Source organism: Bos taurus, chromosome 27 (assembly GCF_002263795.3).
Source record: "Bos taurus isolate L1 Dominette 01449 registration number 42190680 breed Hereford chromosome 27, ARS-UCD2.0, whole genome shotgun sequence".
NCBI lineage: Eukaryota > Metazoa > Chordata > Mammalia > Artiodactyla > Bovidae > Bos > Bos taurus.
This window is the reverse complement of record NC_037354.1, coordinates 44,160,596-44,179,644: the sequence shown is the minus strand read 5'-3', so window position 1 is coordinate 44,179,644 and position 19,049 is coordinate 44,160,596. Positions and strand designations below refer to the sequence as shown.

The 19,049-nt window shown below is 42.1% G+C and overlaps 1 protein-coding gene across 4 annotated transcripts in view; it reads right to left on the bottom strand.

The window, feature by feature from the left end:
- ZNF385D (zinc finger protein 385D) overlaps positions 1 to 19,049 on the bottom strand; it is a 986,289-nt gene that overhangs the window by 257,084 nt on the left and 710,156 nt on the right. For all 4 annotated transcript variants that reach the window (XM_024986354.2, XM_024986356.2, XM_024986355.2 and 1 more), the window contains one exon: positions 3,651 to 3,793. In XM_024986354.2, coding sequence (XP_024842122.2) covers positions 3,651 to 3,793 — 143 coding nt within the window. The remainder of the gene's footprint in view (positions 1 to 3,650; positions 3,794 to 19,049) is intronic.

The following is a 19,049-nucleotide window of genomic DNA, read 5'->3' as shown; positions in this document are numbered from 1 at the left end:
GGGGTACAAGGAAAAGTCAAGGGAACTTCTCTTGTCTGAAAGCTACTGGCTGCAGCAACCCTAGGTCAATGAAGCAGCTTCTGTTGCTACTCCCCAGAAGTTGGCTGTAAAGAGATTAAGGGAGCCCAACGGCTTTGTTGAATGTGCTTTTATGTGTCCACAGCTCAGCTCCCATCCTACACCCATCGTTTCTTTCTCTCCTAACTGCACTTCTTTTTCCCCAGATGTTTCATGATTCTTCCTGACTCGTGCTAAGTCGCTTCAGTCGTGTCTGACTCTGTGCAACCCCATAGACGGCAGCCCACCAGGCTCCCCTGTCCCTGGGATTCTCCAGGCAAGAACACTGGAGTGGGTTGCCATTGCCTTCTCCAGTGCATGAAAGTGAAGTCATTCAGTCGTGTCAGACTCTTAGCGACCCCATGGACTGCAGCCTACCAGGCTCCTCCGTCCATGGCATTTTCCAGGCAAGAGTCCTGGCTCATATCTGAACTCAAAAAGGTCAGAGGAAAGAAGGCCGTGAGGTAGCAGACGGGTGGCAGCACTGGGCACGTCTGGGTAGGAGGGGCCACTGCAGCCCTGCACGTTTGTGTGTCCACAGGTGAGAACTGGGGCCCCAAAGCCATGATCATCAGGGGCTCATCATCCCACAGTCATCTGTGTAGATCCATCACTTGATGAACAGAGGAACTCTCCCACCAAAAGCTGGATGGAATCTATTAGATTCCAGAACCTTAGCATATTCTGAAACAATTAAATTTCATTTCCCTACCGACTCATGGAATGAGCTTTTGAACCAGAAATAAAATCAACTAACAGCAATAAAATGTTATAATTAATATACCCTGAATTTGTGGATTGAGATTTTCACACCTGCTACAAAATCAAGAACTCAGGGTGTTAGTCAGAGATGCTCTGTACATCTGGGAATTATAGGATATGGGGCTGTAATTCTCAGCCCAGAACTACAGGATATGGGCTTTGCAATGTTCCACTCAGTTGGAAACACAGACTGACTTAATCTTGGACCGGTTGTGACTTAGTCAGCACTAGAAGGAAATAACCAATAGGCGTAGCAACACAGGGGTCTCTTGGTTTGACTGGGAAAAACACCAACACAAGTCCAAATCAATCACATAAGAAAAGGGATCAAGTAAAACTTTGGCAATCCATTAGTTGATGAACTTCCACATTCAAAATAAGAAGGCTACTTATGCACATAATACCTGTCACTCAAACAGTGCTTATTATAGGCTGAGCCGCGTTCTAAATGATTTAACCCACATAATCATGACCACATGCCTAGGAAGTAGGTTAATTATTAGTCCCATTTTACAAACAAGGACATTGAGATACATAGGGATTATGTGACTTAGCCAAGGCCATGATGATGGTGAGCAGCAGTTCTAAGACTTGAACACAGGCAGTCTAGCTCAGAAGCCAGCTGGACCACACACAAGGCTGTCTTTGTCCACAAAAGCTCAAGTATTTTGAACATTATAAACCCAAAGGAAGAGATCATCAGGTCCACTCCCTTCATTTTAAAGACGAGGAAACAGCAGCAAAGAGGACAGAGATTGGCTCAGGGTCCCACAGCTCAATACATCACTCGTCTTTCTTCAGTGACAAAGAACACGCACTGTCAGTCAAATCCTTCGTTTCACGTTTAATGGTTCCCGAAGGGCAAATCAGAAGTTTAAATCCCAGTCTTTTGCAACCTTGCAGGAACTGTACGCTGGCTTCTCCAGAGCTGTGCGTGACAGGAGGCCGTGGTCTCAGCGGCCTGGTGAAGCACCTGATGGGTCGTCTCCGGGTCCGGGAAGCACGATGGTGCCTAGAAGCCACTAACAGTGCAGTGGGCAGGCTGTTCAGAGAGACGGAGCCCGGACTTCAGTGCGGTCGTTCAACGACCAACAGATCTGATCTGAGCTGGGTCTTCCTCTACTTTTATTGAAATACCTAGAATTAGAAACCTTTGCTTTGGAAATACGATCTTTATGCTGCTCTATTTATGTTTCATGCATTTCAAAACAAGACTCTTTGGAGCTTCTCTTCTCCGTGGCATGCTTCCCAGTAATTCACTCTTCCATGAGATGGGATACATTTGGTTCAGAAGTCAGGTTTTATTTCCCCCATTTCTTATATTATCAAGATTTTGTTCCTGTTATTGTTGTTCAATTTGAATTATAACACTGTCATTTGGATATATGTAATTGAAAAAAACTCCTAGTCTGAAAGGTCTTGCCTGCGTTTAAACACATCTTAACTCACAGCTTGGTTACTGTATTGGAGACTGTTCAGTGCTTTGCTTTCAGAGGAGCAAATGTTGAACTTTACATTTTTATAAGGTAACAGTATAATTAAGAGGTGTAAATGTGTTCATCTCTTAGGCTTGCTTTCTCCTAAGGTTGCCCAAACAGTGGTTGAGTTTTATACATATTGCTACAAAAATAATACTGAAGTTGGACAAGAAAAAAAAAAAAAGACTCTTATGGAAAATCCTTCATGTTCCCCAAAGCAAAGCAACCACTGTGACTCTCCAGTGTCCTTCAGTAAAGGCAAACACACAAGTGCACCATCTCCTTGGCAGGCCCAAAGTCCCTGTGACGAAGCATAATTAAAGTAAAAGAGACCCACTTCTGTCTCCTCAAGGAGAATGACCTAATTGTGGACAGAGTGTTTTTTCTTTTTAATCCATCATGGAGGTAAGATGTTGCAAAAAGAAGTCTATATTATTTAGCTCATTGGGCCTTCAGAGACCTTACATCTTAATCCCCTTGGTTGTGTTGACAAGTTCTGTCATCGATAAACTCAGACCTGCATCATAACAACTGTTGAAAACTGAATCAGATATTAGAAAACAATGTCACTTACTGGCTTCTAACCTTTTCAACCCTTATTTCTATTTTCATCCTAAGAATATTCTCAGTGCTTGTACAAAAAAAAAAAAGGATGATGATGCACATGAGGAATCTGTCAACTTTTAAAGACAAGCACAAGAGTGAAAACAGAGGCAAGTAACTGCTGTGCTGGTGTTGAGAAGGCCGGTGACAGAGCTCCCAGAACAAGGTCACTTAAGAAAGACTCAAGTTGAGGAGCAGTGTATGAGAAGAAAGAAAAAACAAAAAGAAAATTATTTCTACCAGAACCCTAATTGCTTTTAAATTAAGAGGGAGAATGTGCTTTATGCATAGAATGTATCTCTAGTGTGATGATCAGGGTCCTCTTCATGAAATCAGAAAAGAAGTAACAGATTTGAAAATTAAAGTAGAAGGCCCAGAGAGAAGAAACACATGGTTAAGTTTTCAGACATCGACATGAATCTGAATGCTCTCTAACACATTCATTACCTTTCAGTTAAACTGAACTTGGCATGGAAAAGAAACTAATCAAATGTCTAGTGTTGCCCAGAAAGACAGGAAAAGGGAGGCACAGATTCATGATCCACCCCATCAGATGCAAGCTCTGCTCCTCTTTCCTGAAGGAGGCTGGCCCTGGAGACCTCACACAACCAGGCAACTAACTCGGCGTCCTTTCGGCCAAGCTATGGAGTAAAGGGCGGGGTAGAAGGGAGGCCGTGGCCAGCTCATCCCCGGCCCTGGACGCTTTCCAGGGCCAACTACCCTGGCCCAGGCAGATGGCGCGGGACTTACCGCATTAAAATTGGGGAAGAGGTTGACTGCGGCCGCCGTGTCGAGAGGAAATGGGAGAAACGGCTTAATGTCCAGCGACGGTTGCAAAGGCGGGGCTGGCGGCCGGACCAGGGCTGGGAGAGCGGGGCTCTGGCATGTGCCACCTGTACAAAGGAGAAGAGAGGGCACGGTCAGGGAACTGGAGCATGGGGAACACACAGCACTCAGTCACCCAGGCCTCTTCTGAGACCAAAATGCCAGCTTTCCAGGTCACTGGAGAAAACAAGACACAGAGCGCACTGACCCCAAAGCCGGGACCCAGCAGAGGCACAGGTGAGCAGAGGGCGTACACTTGCTGCTCCCGTCCCTCTCGGATCAGGACTGTCTGCCTACGTAAGCAATTGTTAACATTTCAAACATGTCATAGCCCGCAGTCCATTCTTCTTTTTCTGCCTCGAGCTCTGGACTGAGTCACCAGCAAACCTGTAACTAAGATCCCTTGATTCAAAGGGAAAACTCTTTCAATTATCCCCTAACCGTCTTTGAAAACGAACTTTGGCTGAAAATATGCATCCAGTCTGAGTGATTCTTTTACAGAACTGCTCTTTTCCACCACGTCCCAGACTCTGGCAGCGAGATGACATGAAGCTGGCACAGGAAGGAAACTTAACCACAAACACGGGCAGCCATACCTGACAGCCCTGGCGACTGGAAGATTAAAACCAGCAAATCCAGCTACAAATCACAGGATCCCTGAGCCACTTAATCCCTGCGGCTTTAAAGATTCAAGACTACCTGCCCCCTGCCTTCCCAGTCACGAGTAGGTGGAATATGGAAGGCCATCAAGGAGAAGGAATGGCATGTGACGGCAACACAGACGCCTCCTTTGCACACCAGTGGGCAGAGGCTGTCCGCAGGAGACTCACACCTTTGCCCCCTGTTCTAGGATTTCACTGCGTTCGGAAGCTGAAAGGAGCCTACCTCCCTGTTCTGTCTCTCATACTCTGGTTACGTTCCAAAACATCAATTTGTTGTTAATTAAAGGCTGTTTGAATCCTAGGAAACTGTTAAAATATGCCAGCGTTCTTCTAATCTGAGAGGCAAGCAACAGACTGTAAAAACCTACTGGTGAGAATCCAAAGAAGCATTAGGAAAACAAAACGCACTGGGATTTTTCCTTTTTCTCATGGAAAAGAATTCTAGGAGACAGAAAAGAGAAGAAAGGCTCCTGTTTGTGCCACTTCCTTGCCTGCCATCTTGCTTTTAAAACAACCTGGAGCGAGATCCCATCCAAGTTATCTTTACAGATCTTACCAGGTCAGCTGCACACAGACCACCCTCTTGCGCCCCATCAGTCACCTGAACAAAGATGAACATTTAAAAAATGATTCCCCCATGGCAGATCCAACCCTACTGGACCAGAGGATCTACTAACAAGGCGGGTGACTTAACATCCACAGCAGAAGCCATCAGCACAGGATTTAACTAACCATACCAAAAAAACCATCAGGTCTCCTGGCTTCAGGTATAAAATCAGCCAGAGCCAAATTAACAAAACCAGTATTTTTCCCACTCTTTCTTTCTTCCCTCTTGAACTGTTCTTCAATGACAAGGCCAACAATATCCAGTTTGAAACAACAAGCCAATTAAAGTGAAAAATAGTAAAGAGTCAGAAAATAGAGGGCTGATGTTAAAACAGAGGGAGATAAAAGCAAAATACAGTGAGTTACAGTCACCAGGGCGCACTATAAACCAACTTTACTGTCCACGGGGTGGTATAGAGGGCATTCGTAAAACGTCGATGATGGGCCTGCCGTGAGTTTAGTGCTCCTACCAATTTCTCTTTTGATGAAAAGTTAAAGAACCAAAATAAAACTTTGGTTGGTGCCTCTTTAGAAAACTCAGAAGTAAAATAAATTTGGGTTGAAATCTGAGGTGCAATTTAACATGTCCGTAAATAATAGCTTTAAACATATCATTTTAAATTATTATTATCTGTGTCAGAGTCACACCTTGCAAAAGGTATTCATTCATGTATATCCATTACATTGTTTGACCCTAAATTCTCAGAAATCAGGTAACGGATAGCATAATACCATGGAGAGAAAAAATAAGTTGATCAACTCTTTAGCTGTTTATGCTGCTTCCACAGAAACATTTCATTCTTCTAATTATAAGAATGCAATTTAGCAGGAACATATTCTGGAATTATTTCCTTTATGAGTTCCCCATTTGTTCAAGAGAGCCAAAGAGGTTCTGGAAAAGCTCAGGCTTCTTTTTTTTATCCACCACGCTGAGAGGAACAAAGAATAAATATACACTGATTCTACCGCTAGGGAAAATTAATTCCTCTAGATATATACCTCTCTTCCTCTGAGATACAGGTTTCATTTGCATTTTATTATACATACAGTTCAGGGCCCTCTCTTAAGGTTGCAACTGGGGCTTCCTACGTAGGGGATAAGAAGACATGGAGGAAGACTCGTAACATTGGAGGGGAGCTGTTGATACTATCTGAGTTCAGCCCTTTCTACCTAATTGAAGAGAGAGAAGTGTAAGATCATTGGAAAACAGAGAACATGGTGTGACCATACATTCTTCAGCCACTTGCCATGCAAACCCAGGTGGGGTGGACAACAGAGGATGAGATGGCTGGATGGCATCACCGACTCAATGCACATGGGTTTGGGTGGACTCCAGCAGTTGGTGATGGACAGGGAGGCCTGGAGTGCTGTGGTTCATGGGGTCGCAAGGAGTTGGACATGACTGAGCAGCTGAACTGACTGACGGAACTGACTATAGTATTAATATTTAGGCCCCAAATTAAGACTGTCTCTTAAAAATTATCTATGACTAACATTTCTGCTCTTAAAATTAGGATACATTCTGAAAAATATTTTGCTTGTTTCAATCTGTATACGCTCAGCAGTAAGAATACTATTGGAAAATAGTATGAAGTTAAAACCAGCAAACATAACATGTTTCCTGTAAAGCAGACTAAAATGTGCTCCTTGAGAAAACAGCTATTTCATTCTTTCATTTTTTAAAAGAATTTATTTTATTTAGGGCATGAGTGTATGTTTACTATTATTTTCTTTATTATAAAATTATCTTGACGATAATAAACATCAAGATATATATGAATGTGTAGACAGGACTGTAGGTAACAAAGAGTTTGCTGTGTCATTACCATTTACCAGTGTTGCTTCTTTCGTCAGAATGTCACTTCTGAAAATATTGATGCTCTTACTTTGAGAAAAGCAGTTTGAAGCCTCCATGGGTTGGGAACAGAAAAGATACAAATGCACGCCCTGTGTATGGAAAACTCTGTGGTACTACTTCTAGTATCACGTATTTCATACAGTATGCAATTTTAACTTACATAGCTTTTACAAATTAAGCCTTAACAGAACATTCAGATTTCAGAGCAGTTAATATCCCTCTATTCCAAATTTCTTTACATCCCATTATATTCAATAAACTAAAAAAACATTCATTAAATAGACATCAGTTATTAGACCTATACTGAGTAAGGTATTGAATAATGAAGGTAAATAAGGTAAATCGATGAAGCAAGTGATCTAAGCTCATAAAACTCCTCTCTGTCCCTTCTTGAGGCTTGGATCTGCTAGCCTAGATTCATACTTAGAATTCAGAATTGAATTATAGAGCAAACATATACTATAGAGTGTACTTTGGTCTATTCACAATACAGCTCTGTATTCACAGCAGTGCAAATCTGTGAACTTAAAAAATACTGGAATAACCTGTTTGTTTATAGGACATTTGTTAATAGAGATTATCTGAAAAAATAAGACATTATACACTTCAACAATTTGCATTTTTGAAAACCTAATTAAAATGCCAATTTGGAAATATTCATTTTAACAATTTATACAGACAAATAGGAATTCTAAACCACTGGTTGTCAGCTGAAGCATCATATTAGAGAAAATGTAGGTAGAGTGCCTAGCAGAGAGCCTGACCAGGCGGTGCTAAGTGAGGCGGGTGTTTTTAATGAACCCAATAAATTCCAAAGGAATGCTCAGGTTGGTGCAGACGCATATCTGGGCCCCCTAGAGGAGGTCAATCAAGACAACCCTAAAGGCACCTGCCTATTCTGCACTTGGTTGATTCTGGCCACTGCAGAAGGAGAGACTTCACAGTTAGAGGTTACCTTGTAAATCAACATTTTAAAATATTCCTTGAGAGTAAAATAGTGTTCTTTCCATAATATAACACTTCTAACCTTGAACTTCTGCACTTGGTCCATTCATGGTTCATAAAACAGTCAGACATCCTGTCTCACAGCTTAACCTACTACTTAATCACTCATTTCCCCAAATGGCAAAAGTGAAGTTAAAAATGATCAGGGGTTGCTGCTGTTGAATATTATCACACATACACACATATATATATAATATCTGTATTTATAGAAAGCAGAAGAAATCCCTGATTTCTTGATGGGAGAAATAATTTCTAGCATACCTTTTTCTTTCGGTATAAATTTAATTATATATGTGTATATATATATACACACATATATATGTATATGTATATATATGCTTGTGTGCTGTGCTAAGTTGCTTCAGTCGTGTCCAATTCTTCGTGACCCCATAGACTATAGCCCACCAGGCTCCTCTGTCCATGGGACTCTCCAGGCAAGAACACTGGAGTGGGTTGCCATGCCCTCCCCCAGGGATCTTCCCACCCCAGGGACTGAGCCTGCATCTCCTGCCTTGCAGGTGGAGTCTTTACCCACAGAGCTACCCAGGAAGCCCATATATATGCTTACCTATACTGAAATATACACATATGTTCAGCAGCGTCAACAGTGAGCCAGAGTTAAACTGCTAAACTGCTCCGAATATTTAATCTAGTTGAATAACACTGAGAACATTTTACACATCAAGTCGTAAGTAGTTACTTGCAACTAATCTGACAGGAGTGGAATGTTACTGACATCCAATCCCAACTACTGCAGTTTGAATTTGCCATGTGTGCTGAGGGAGGGAAGGGCAAGATAGGGTTTCTGGGGCCTACGTGATCGAGGACATAGAGAATTATATCTGATACTATGAACAGGAAGTAGAAAAGAAATGATGGATTGGGGGCATAAAAGCAAAACTTGACTTGACACAAAACAATGGCCCTTGAATGCTGTTGCTGGTGAAACAGACCAGCCAGGGTGGAAGGGGGTGAATGCTGAGAAAAAAGCTAAATTTTACAAATCTGTTAAGTAGTTGGTATGTGCTAGGCCCTGCTATGGGCCTCCCTGGTGGCTCAGATGGTAAAGAATTCGCCTGCAATACAGGAGACCTGGCTTTGATCTCTGGGTTGGGAAGATTCCCTGGAGAAGGGAATGGCCACCCACTCTAGTATATACCCTTAATTCCTTTAAAATACACAATAATTCTGCCAGGAGTCTATTATAATGCCGAATTTGCAAACTCAAAAGTCAAAGCTATCATCTAAAATACATTGCATCTGAAAACCACCTAGGTAATAAATGGCATTCATTGTCACGCTGAGTAATCCTAACAAGCTTCAGTGCACTGATACAAGCAGCCTTTAAGTTAAAACAACAAACACAAACAAAATGACAACAAAGAAGAATACTGTGAAGTCAGTTTTGTCATACAAGGCAAGCCAGCTCCCTTGCAGCCAGAATGGAATGCACTAAATCAGAAGTCTTGTGAGAAAATTTTATTGCTGCTCAAAAAAAAAAAAAAAAAAAGGAGTAGACTCATTCCGTGTATAGAAGATGATAAGGAATGTTCAGTATTTATTACCAGTATTTGTCTACATGGGAAAACGCTGATCCTGCCCTATCTTCGAGAAAGTCTCCAGAAACACATGGGCTTCATATCAAATGTTTCAAAAGCCCTCCAGTTTGCATTCTTTAACATCTACTTGCCAAATCAGAAAAACAAATACGTGTTTGTCACATTCCCTTGTGTGGCTGCCTCCCAAATACTCCAGGCTGCTGGCTGGGGATTACAGTGGGCAGTCTGCTGTTGAGGTTATCTTTTACTCCTTAGCTAGAAAAACGGTATGTTTACCATACTCCCTTCAACGTCAGTGATCCAAACTCCCATTCAGTTCCCATCTTTGTTTAAATGTTGTTCCCAACAGAATGATACAATTAGAAATGGATTTGGAGATAAAATTGAATTTATTGTGATTCGGTCACCATTTTTCTTTCATGGCTTTCATTTTCCCTCTGTTCTGAATTGTTGGTTCGCCTACTAATTGATCCAGCACCTTCTACCTGAGGATGAAGCTCCTTGTGGGCATAAAGTGCATTGCCCTTGGAAGGTCAGTTTGGATATTAAAGCAGGATCTGGCATACAGGGGCAGTGGGCAGCACTGAGCTGTTCCTGCTGAGGACCGCTGCCCCAGCCCTTCTTCCCGTGACCACAGAGGGGAAGAAGGTAAGAAGGGGACTGAGTTACAGCAACTCTAACACTAACCTGGAAACCGTGATGCAGAAACATTTGCCCAGGTTAACTGACTCACACTTTACCCATAAAAGAAAGCCCATGTGAGCGATCTGTTTTCCCTTGTTTAAATTCTTTATTTATTCATTTTAAGTCATGGAATTTAAATATTCCAAGACATCCAGTGGAATAGAACTCAGCCGTAAAAACGACGGAATACTCCTTTTCATTTGCACTTACAGGGATGGACCTAGAGATTATCATACTAAGCAAAGTAAGTCAGAGAAAGAAAAGAACCATATGACATCACTTATATGTGGAATCTAAAGCATGACACAAATAAACCTATGTGCAAAAAGAAACAGCTCACAGACACAGAGAGCAGTCTTGTGGTCCACGAGGGAAGAGCAGTGAGAGGGGCGTGGAGCGGGAGCCTGGGACCCAAACCAACAGAGAAGGGGCGAGCTCTCGCACAGCACAGGGAGTCGTGTTCATCATAGTCATAACGGAAAAGACTGTGATTAAATAAACGTTCCAGTAAACTGCGTCAAAGCCCATTCTGGAAGAACGCTAAGAAAGAAGGACTAAATAATGCTTCCTCTGTCATCATCATTGAACACTGGCACCAAAAGCAAAGCACAGCTCTGCTCTGGTTGTCACGTATTCACTAGAGGCAACGTCGACCCTCTCACTTATTTGCCCCACTCTCACGACAATCCCCGGTGCCTGCAAAATGCTGTGATGATTCTAAGAGTACCAGAGTAGGGATTTTTAGACATTTAATCTTGTATATTCCTCTGCACTTCAGCCCCTCTGTTAGCGCATGAGTGAAGACAAGGAACTTCTCTCAGGCGATCAAACACTTTTGCCTGGAAACTTCCTCTCAAGTCCGCAACAGTGAATGTAAAAATGTAAAATTTTTCCTCAAGAAGAACTCACAAGATTTAATTTCACAAAATCATTTGTAACTAATCAAAAAGGTGATCTAATGCTGAGATGTCCTGTATGGTAATCTTTAGCTGTGTGTGGTTAAGTACGAACTAAATAAAATTAAATGTTCAGTTTCTCAATCACATTTCAAGTGCTTGACAGCCACATGTGACCGAGGCTACCTCAATGAATAGAATACTGCAATTAAAAAAAGGATGGACTGGGGAGGGATGTGGGAGGGGGTACAGGATGAAGGGGAAAAATGCATGCCTATGGCCAAATCATATCAATGTAGAGCAAAGGCCAACACAGTATTGTAAAGTGATATCCTCCAATTAAAATAAATTAATTAATTAAAAGAAGAAAAACATTTCCATCACTGCAGAGGGTTCCATCAGACTTTGTAGCTTCAATGCAAAACCAACGGTCCCCAGTAAGGAATCATTTACATACAAGTGCCTGATACAGTCTGTTCCAGAAAGCACTGCTGATAGGAGAGAACTCTTTGCTTTCCCCTGGGTCTGTCTCCTTTGGGGGATGGCCAGGAGAGCTTTCCCAGGGGCAGACTTGGCCACTGTTAGAAGGCAGACCCTGACAGGACTGGGTCAGCAAGAATTAGTCCTCCATTCCTGGAGAAGACAATGGCCAATCTAGGAATCTTTTGTGATCAATGATGATTATCCTCAAAGGAGAACTTAATGTAAAAAATGTAATGCTGAAATCAGTATTAATGAGTAAGGAGTGCCTTGGATAAAAATGACACCACTTCTGCAAACCAAAGATGCAAAATGGGCCTGTCCTGGGGCAAATGGTACTTTTTAAAAAATTCTGTTCATTCTTGAGAGCGCTACCAGGAAGCTGCATTTCACCAAAGTGGGTCACAATTTAGTCTCACTAATAGCCAAATGTTCAAAGCTAGCTAATGTAGGCAGTTAAACTTCCCTTGATACCTCTGATCACCCTGAGGAGTAATTCTGTTCATAATAACCAGGCTTTAGTCGTCTGACCCTTTGAAGAGAAGAAAAGATGCTGTCATCTTGTGGCATGGTCTCGTTTCGCACGATCGGGGCCTTGCAGTTGGGTCTTTCCCAAGTGAACTTCTCTACGCCAGCACAGCTGGGCATACAGTTCACTGTTCCCCACACCCTGATAAATATTCTTCTGCCCTCACGTTCTTTCCATTTGGTATTATTGTGATACATTCTTTGCTTCCTCTCCAAGCATTTGCCAATCTGTGTAGGCAATCAGTGCAACCCAAGGTATTAACAAAACATTTCCTGAGCTTAAATGGTTTAAGGTGGGTTTCCCAATACCAAAAAGGTAAGTTAGGTAAGCATCACGCAAACTAGAGAACACCTTTGTTCATCTCCCTAAAGTGTCTTCAAGATATAGACGGTGAGGGAGAGCAAGTCTAAGAGGAGAAGACAAGCTCAGAGTTTTGACATCCTAAGACTGAGGTGTGAGTGGAAATGGGTCCTAGCACTTAGAAGACAGCTCTGTGCAGACTTCCTGCTGAGGGAACACTGGAGAGTCCTCACACAGGAACTGAAATTATGGACGTGAAAAAGATCTCCTTGGGAACAGGTATAACAGAGAGACCAGCCTCCTGAACCTGGGGGCTCATCAGCCCAAGGAAGGAGACGGAGAAGGACCGGAATAAAAGATAAGGACAGGGAGTATGACCCCCAGAGGCAAGAGGGAAAGTATGTTTACAAAAGGAAATACTAAGTGGTCAGCACTGTCGAAGGCTGCCTGTGGAAGGACCAATTAAGATGCCAACTTCTGTGAGACTTCATGTCATCAAGATTTTTGGTGATCTTTATCAGTTATCTGTTCTTGTTGGTCGTGGTGTTCAGTCACTAAGTTATGTCTGACCTTTGAGACCCCAGGGACTGCGGCACACTGGGCTTCCCTGTTCTTCACTATCTCCCGGAGTTTACTCAAACTCATGTCGGTTGAGTTGGTGATGCCAACCAACCAACTCATCCTCTATTGCCCCTTCTCCTCCCACCTTCCATCTCTCCCAGCATCAGGGTCTTTTCCAATGGGTCAGCTCTTCCCATTACATGGCCAAAGTACTGGAGTTTCAGCTTCAGCATCAGTCCTTCCAATGAATATTCAGCACTGATTTTCTTCAGGATGGACTGGTTTGATTTCCTTTCTGTTCAAGGGACTCTCAAGAGTCTTCTCCAGAACCACAGTTTGAAAGCATCAGTTCTCCAGGGCTCAGCCTTCTTTAAGGTCCAACCATCACATCCATACATGATTACTGGAAAAACCATAGCTATGACTATAGGGACCTTTGTGTTATTTAGCGAGTAACCTCAAAGAGAAGTCATTTTCTCACAAAGCATTTGTTCCATGATTGCCTGGATACCAACATCTGAGGATACGCAGGTCCCTTATATAAAATAGCATAGGATTTGCATATAACTTACACACATCCTCCTATACATTTTAAATCATCTCTGCTGCTGCTGCTAAGTTGAGATCACTTATAATACTTAATACAATGTAAATGTTATGTAAATAGTTGCCTGTGCCAGCCCAGAAAATTCAAATTTTGCCTTTTGGAACTTTCTAGAGTTTTAAAAAATATTTTCCACTTGAAGTTGGTTGGATCTGCTGATACAGAATTTTTGAATAGAGAGAGCTGAATGTGTATCAAAATTAAAGCTTCCTACCTTTGAAAGACAGCATTAAAACATAAAGAGAAGGCAACATGTTGCTATATTTAAAATATGTAACTGAAAGGACCTATTGCATAGCACAGGGAACTCTGCTCAGTATTCTGTAATAACCTAAATAGGGAAATAATTTGAAAAAGTATAGATACATACATAAGTACAAATGAATCACTTTGCTGTATACCTGAAACCATCACAACACTATTAACCAACTATATGCAAATATAAAACAAAAAGTAAAAAAAAAAGTGGGGGAGCCAGCTATTGCTAAGAAAAATAAATATGCAACACATATATTTAACAAAAAATGCATTTGGAATATATAAAAAATTCTTATAGATCAATAACAAAATATTAACTCAAAGATATGCAAAAATGTTGAACAGACATTTCATAAAAGAAGAAATACAAACAGCAAATATGCAAATAAAAATCTGCTTAGCATCACTGGGGAAATGCAAAATAAAACTATTACATATTACTATCACCTACTAGGAGGGCTAAAATTAAGAAGAAAAACAGTACCAAGTGTTGGCAAGGATGTAGGTCAACTGGAAATTTCATACTTGTTGGTTGAAATGCAAAATAAGGTAGCACTTTGAAAATATTTGGCAATTTCTTACAAAGTTATATTCAATTACTATATGACCGTGCAATCCCCTAGGTATTCACACAATAAAAATAAAAATGTATATGTGCAAAAAAAAAATGTGAAGTCTGACCCTTTTGAGAAGGGTCAGGGATGGAGGAGGGATTCAGAAAGGAGTCTAGTGGGGAAAAATATTTTGAACAACTTGACTGGGAAGGAAAAGTAAAGTAGGGCCTTACTGATATGGGTAAATATTTTTCCAAGGTATGGAAAGGAACTGATTCAATCTAGAGTAGTTAATTTAACTCATTTTTTGAAAGGCAAGTTTCAACTAGCAATTAAGCCTAGAAAATGTGAAGCCATGGCAGTGTATTAATTTTTATTTATTTCAGTCACATCCCACTCCACATATACTCTAAACCCACATCAACGTATGGCAAACAACCAATCATTGTGTCTTCTTGAGGACACAGTTCAAGCCTGGCTTCCTTGATGCTGGTAGATGCTCACAGCTGTCCGTGTAGACAGCGTCACAGCTGCCCATGTAGACAGCGTCACAGCTGCCCATGTAGAAGGAGCACGCACTGGGTACCCTCCGCTGCCCCATGCCCCCATCTGCACATGCATCACCATGCTTGCGGGTCTGCCTTCTCCGTGAGGATGCTGGGTCTTGAGGAGAATATCTGGTGTAATCCTTCTAGATTCCTGTGCAGGAGGAGGGTCCTGGTACCTACTTGTCTGTCTTTTTCTGGGAATAAATGCATGACTATACACATGGATGAGCAGTCAGATGACTGAGGGAGACTGAATCACAGCCTGCTAGATCCTGCACCCTTCCTTCTGCTGTGCCCAAACCCACAGTCTTCTCCACTTCAAACCCCAGTAACTTTCTTGAAGACAAGGGGACAGAGAGTTTTTTGAAGTGTTCTCACCATTTAAAGTGAGAAGAACAGTGTATCACAGACATTTAAGCCAATAAAGCTTCCATGGTTGATTTTCTTTATCTAATAAATAAGTAGCTCAGAGTAGCTCAGAATCTCTTGAATCTCAGAATTAAGATTGCTGGGAGAAATATCAATAACCTCAGATATACAGATAACACCACCCTTATGGAAGAAGGAGAAGAGGAACTAAAGAGCCTCTTGATGAAAGTGAAAGAGGAGGGTAAAAAAGTTGGCTTAAAGCTTAACGTTCAGAAAACTAAAATCATGGCATCCGGTCCCATCACTTTATGACAAATAGATGGGAAAACAGTGGCTGACTTTATTTTTCTGGGCTCCAAAATCACTGCAGATGGTGATGGCAGCCATGAAATTAAAAGACGCTTACTCCTTGGAAGGAAAGTTATAACCAACCTAGACAGCATATTAAAAAGCAGAGACATTACTTTGCCAACAAAGGTCCATCTAGTCAATGCTATGGTTTTTCCAGTGGTCAGGTGAGAGTTGGACTATAAAGAAAGTTGAGCGCAGAAGAATTGATGCTTTTGAACTGTGGTGTTGGAGAAGACTCTTGAGAGTCCCTTGGACTGCAAGGAGATCCAACCAGTCCATTCTGAAGGAGATCAGCCCTGGGATTTCTTTGGAGGGAATGATGTTAAAACTGAAACTCCAATACTTTGGCTGCCTCATGCAAAGAGTTGACTCATTGGAAAAGACCTTGATGCTGGGAGGGATTGGGGGCAGGAGGAGAAGGGGACGACAGAGGATGAGATGGCTGGATGGCATCACCGACTCGATGGACGTGAGTCTGAGTGAACTTCGGGAGTTGGTGATGGCAGGAGGCCTGGCGTGCTACAATTCATGGGGTCACAGAGTCGGACACGACTGAGCGACTGAACTGAGTCAATCACAATTCTAATCTTCTTATACTGTAATTTTATTAACACTATTTTCCCATCACTATGTAAATCTCTTAAGCCTGTTTCACTTTTAGGATTGAATCTATTCTCTTGTAGCCGTTCCCCTTTCCTCCGCAGGCATAAAGGCAGGAACATTCTGAATGCTGGATACTCCATAGAGTATATCTCCTTTGTGCTCTCACAGCCTTAAGGAAAGGACTTCCCTGGTAGTTCAGCTGGTAAAAGAGTCCACCTGTAATGCAGGAGACCCTGGTTCGATTCCTGCGTCAGGAAGATCTGCTGGAGAAGGGATCGGCCACCCACTCCAGTATTCTTGGGCTTCCCTGGTGGCTCAGCTGGTAAAGAATTCGCCTGTAGTGTGGGAGACTTGGGTTTGATCTCTAGGTTGGGAAGATCCCCTGGAGGAGGGTATGGCAACCCACTCCAGTATTCTTGCCTGGAGAATCCCATGGACAGAGGAGCCTGGCAGGCTGCAGTCGATGGCGTCCCAAGGATTTGGTCATGACTGAGCGACTAAGCACAGCAAAGCCCTGGCTTAAGGAAATGGAGCCATGATGAAGTTAAGATAGTTGTTCAAGGTCATACAATAAATTCTAGAAGGTCAAACCCACATCTCCTGCATTGGCAGGCAGATTCTTAACCAGATATGAAAATGCTATAGACGGAATTTGCAAACCAACATTCTACTTCCAAAGTCTAAGCTCTTATATTTACATTTTATTCAGGGATTCCTTTTTTTTTTTTTTTTTGACGACCTGTGGTAGAGGAAAAAAAGAGTGATAGAGAAAACAAAATTTTGTAAATAAAATCTGGTTTCAGTCAAACTAGGCCAAAGCCAATTACATCAATTATGTTAAGATTCATTCACTTGTAAGACACTAGATTATTTAAGCAACAATTTCATGTGTCTTGTCTTTACTGGGGCTTATAATCCAGTATAAGACACATTATGCATATGTTGAGTCTGTGCGCTCAGTCGCGTCAGACTCTTTGCGCCCCCACGGACAGCAGTCTGCCAGGCTCCTCTGTCCGTGGGATTCTCTAGGCAAGAAGACTGGAGTTGGATGCATTTCCACCTCCAGGGGATCTTCCCAACTCAGGGGTCTAACCTGCATCTCCTGCTTTGGCAGATACCATAATGTTATAAATAGAATGCTCATGTCCCCTACCCTCAAAATAAATATGCTGAAACTTACACCCCTCCGTGGGATATTAGGCCATGAGAGCAGTATCCTCAAGAACAGACCCTGTACCCTGTCATGGAGACCCCAGAAAGACCCCCATCCTTTCCAGTACGGCAGGGGACCATCTGTGACCCAGGAAGCAGGCTCTCACCAGACGCCAAGTCTGCCAGAGCCTTGACCACAGACTTCCCAGCCTCCAGAACTGTGAAAAGCCAAAGTCTGTTTATCATAAGCAACCATGGTGTTCTGTTACAGCAGCCCCAGTAGACTAGAACATACGTGTTCATCCAAAGGTAGCAGCGTTTTACTCTGTTGGAATGAACCTGTTGTTTGTGCCTACATGCTAAGTCACTTCCGTCATGGCCAACTCTTTGTGACCTTTTCTGTCCATGGGATTCTCCAGGCAAGAACAGTGGAGAGGGTTGCCATTTTCTCCTCCAGGGGATCTTCCCAACCCAGGGATCAAACCCCTGTTTCTTACATCTCCTGAATTAGCAGGCAGATTCTTTACCACTAGCACCACCTGGGAAGCCCATTACTTTGTTCAGCTCTCCCTTTCATTCTGTCTACATATTCCAGAAGGGCAACATAGAAACTAAACTTATATCCATCATAATTAATTCTATTGAATTTAATGGTAATATTGGGCAACCATTCCCTTCTCCAGGGGATCTTCCCAACCCAGGGATCAAACCCTGGTCTGCTGCATTGCAGGCGGATTCTCTACCACTAGGCCAACAGGGAAGCCTCAATATATGGTAGAGCATTCCCTTATTTTGATTTTCAGTCACTGTTTCACTGTGATTTTTTCCATATTTAATTGGATTTTCTTTCACAACAGCCATGGCACAAAACTCCAAGAAATGCCCCTGGAGTTAGCACTGAGTGACACTGAGAAATAACCATATAAGAAAAGACTATGCCATCATTGCTATCACCAAATTAAATGAAATGTATCCAGAACAAGGAAACTCCCATATTTGCTATCTTAAGAGGCCTGTACTTAGTACATCCCATTTGTCCCATCCATTAACTCCCAAGATTTGGGAACGGTGAGTTCTGGTTTCTATCAGTTTGGTGAACATTCTTACAAACTCTGTAATAGCAAAAAGAAATTCTGACTTCAATTTCCTCAAGAACACTCCCTGTGGAGCTGACATGGGCTCTGTTTAGTCTCGGCCTGATGCGATTGTTTCTTCTGGCAGGTTTTGCGTAAAACAAACCTAACTTTATATTTTCTTTTAATTCTCAAACATTTGGTCCCTGGAAAAGATGTAAAACCAGTTACTAACAGAACTGTAGTAATTGTGGTATTCTGGAAATGACTGGCTTTAAAACGGAAGACAAATAAAACTCGTGTAAGTGATTGCAAGCAAGAAGAGACACACAACCATACTTTATTTTTATAAGAAGCTCTGTCACTTTGAGCACTTATTATAGCCTGTGTTCTGTGCTAAATGGCTTTACATAGATTATTTATGTAAACAATGAAGATATCTTTGTTCTCATTTTACAGGTGAAGCAATGGAGGCTTAGTGAGGTCATTTTTGCAAAGATAAACTGCCTTCTTAAGGAGTAGAGCTGAGAAGAATTAGAAACCAGAAAGGTCTGACTCCAAAGCCCATGTTCTTTGAGTATATTACATCCTTGACCCATTCAAATACCTACCACATTGTGAGTCCCACTAATTTGAAAGAGTAATTGATGAAAGCGAAAATTGCCTCTGAGG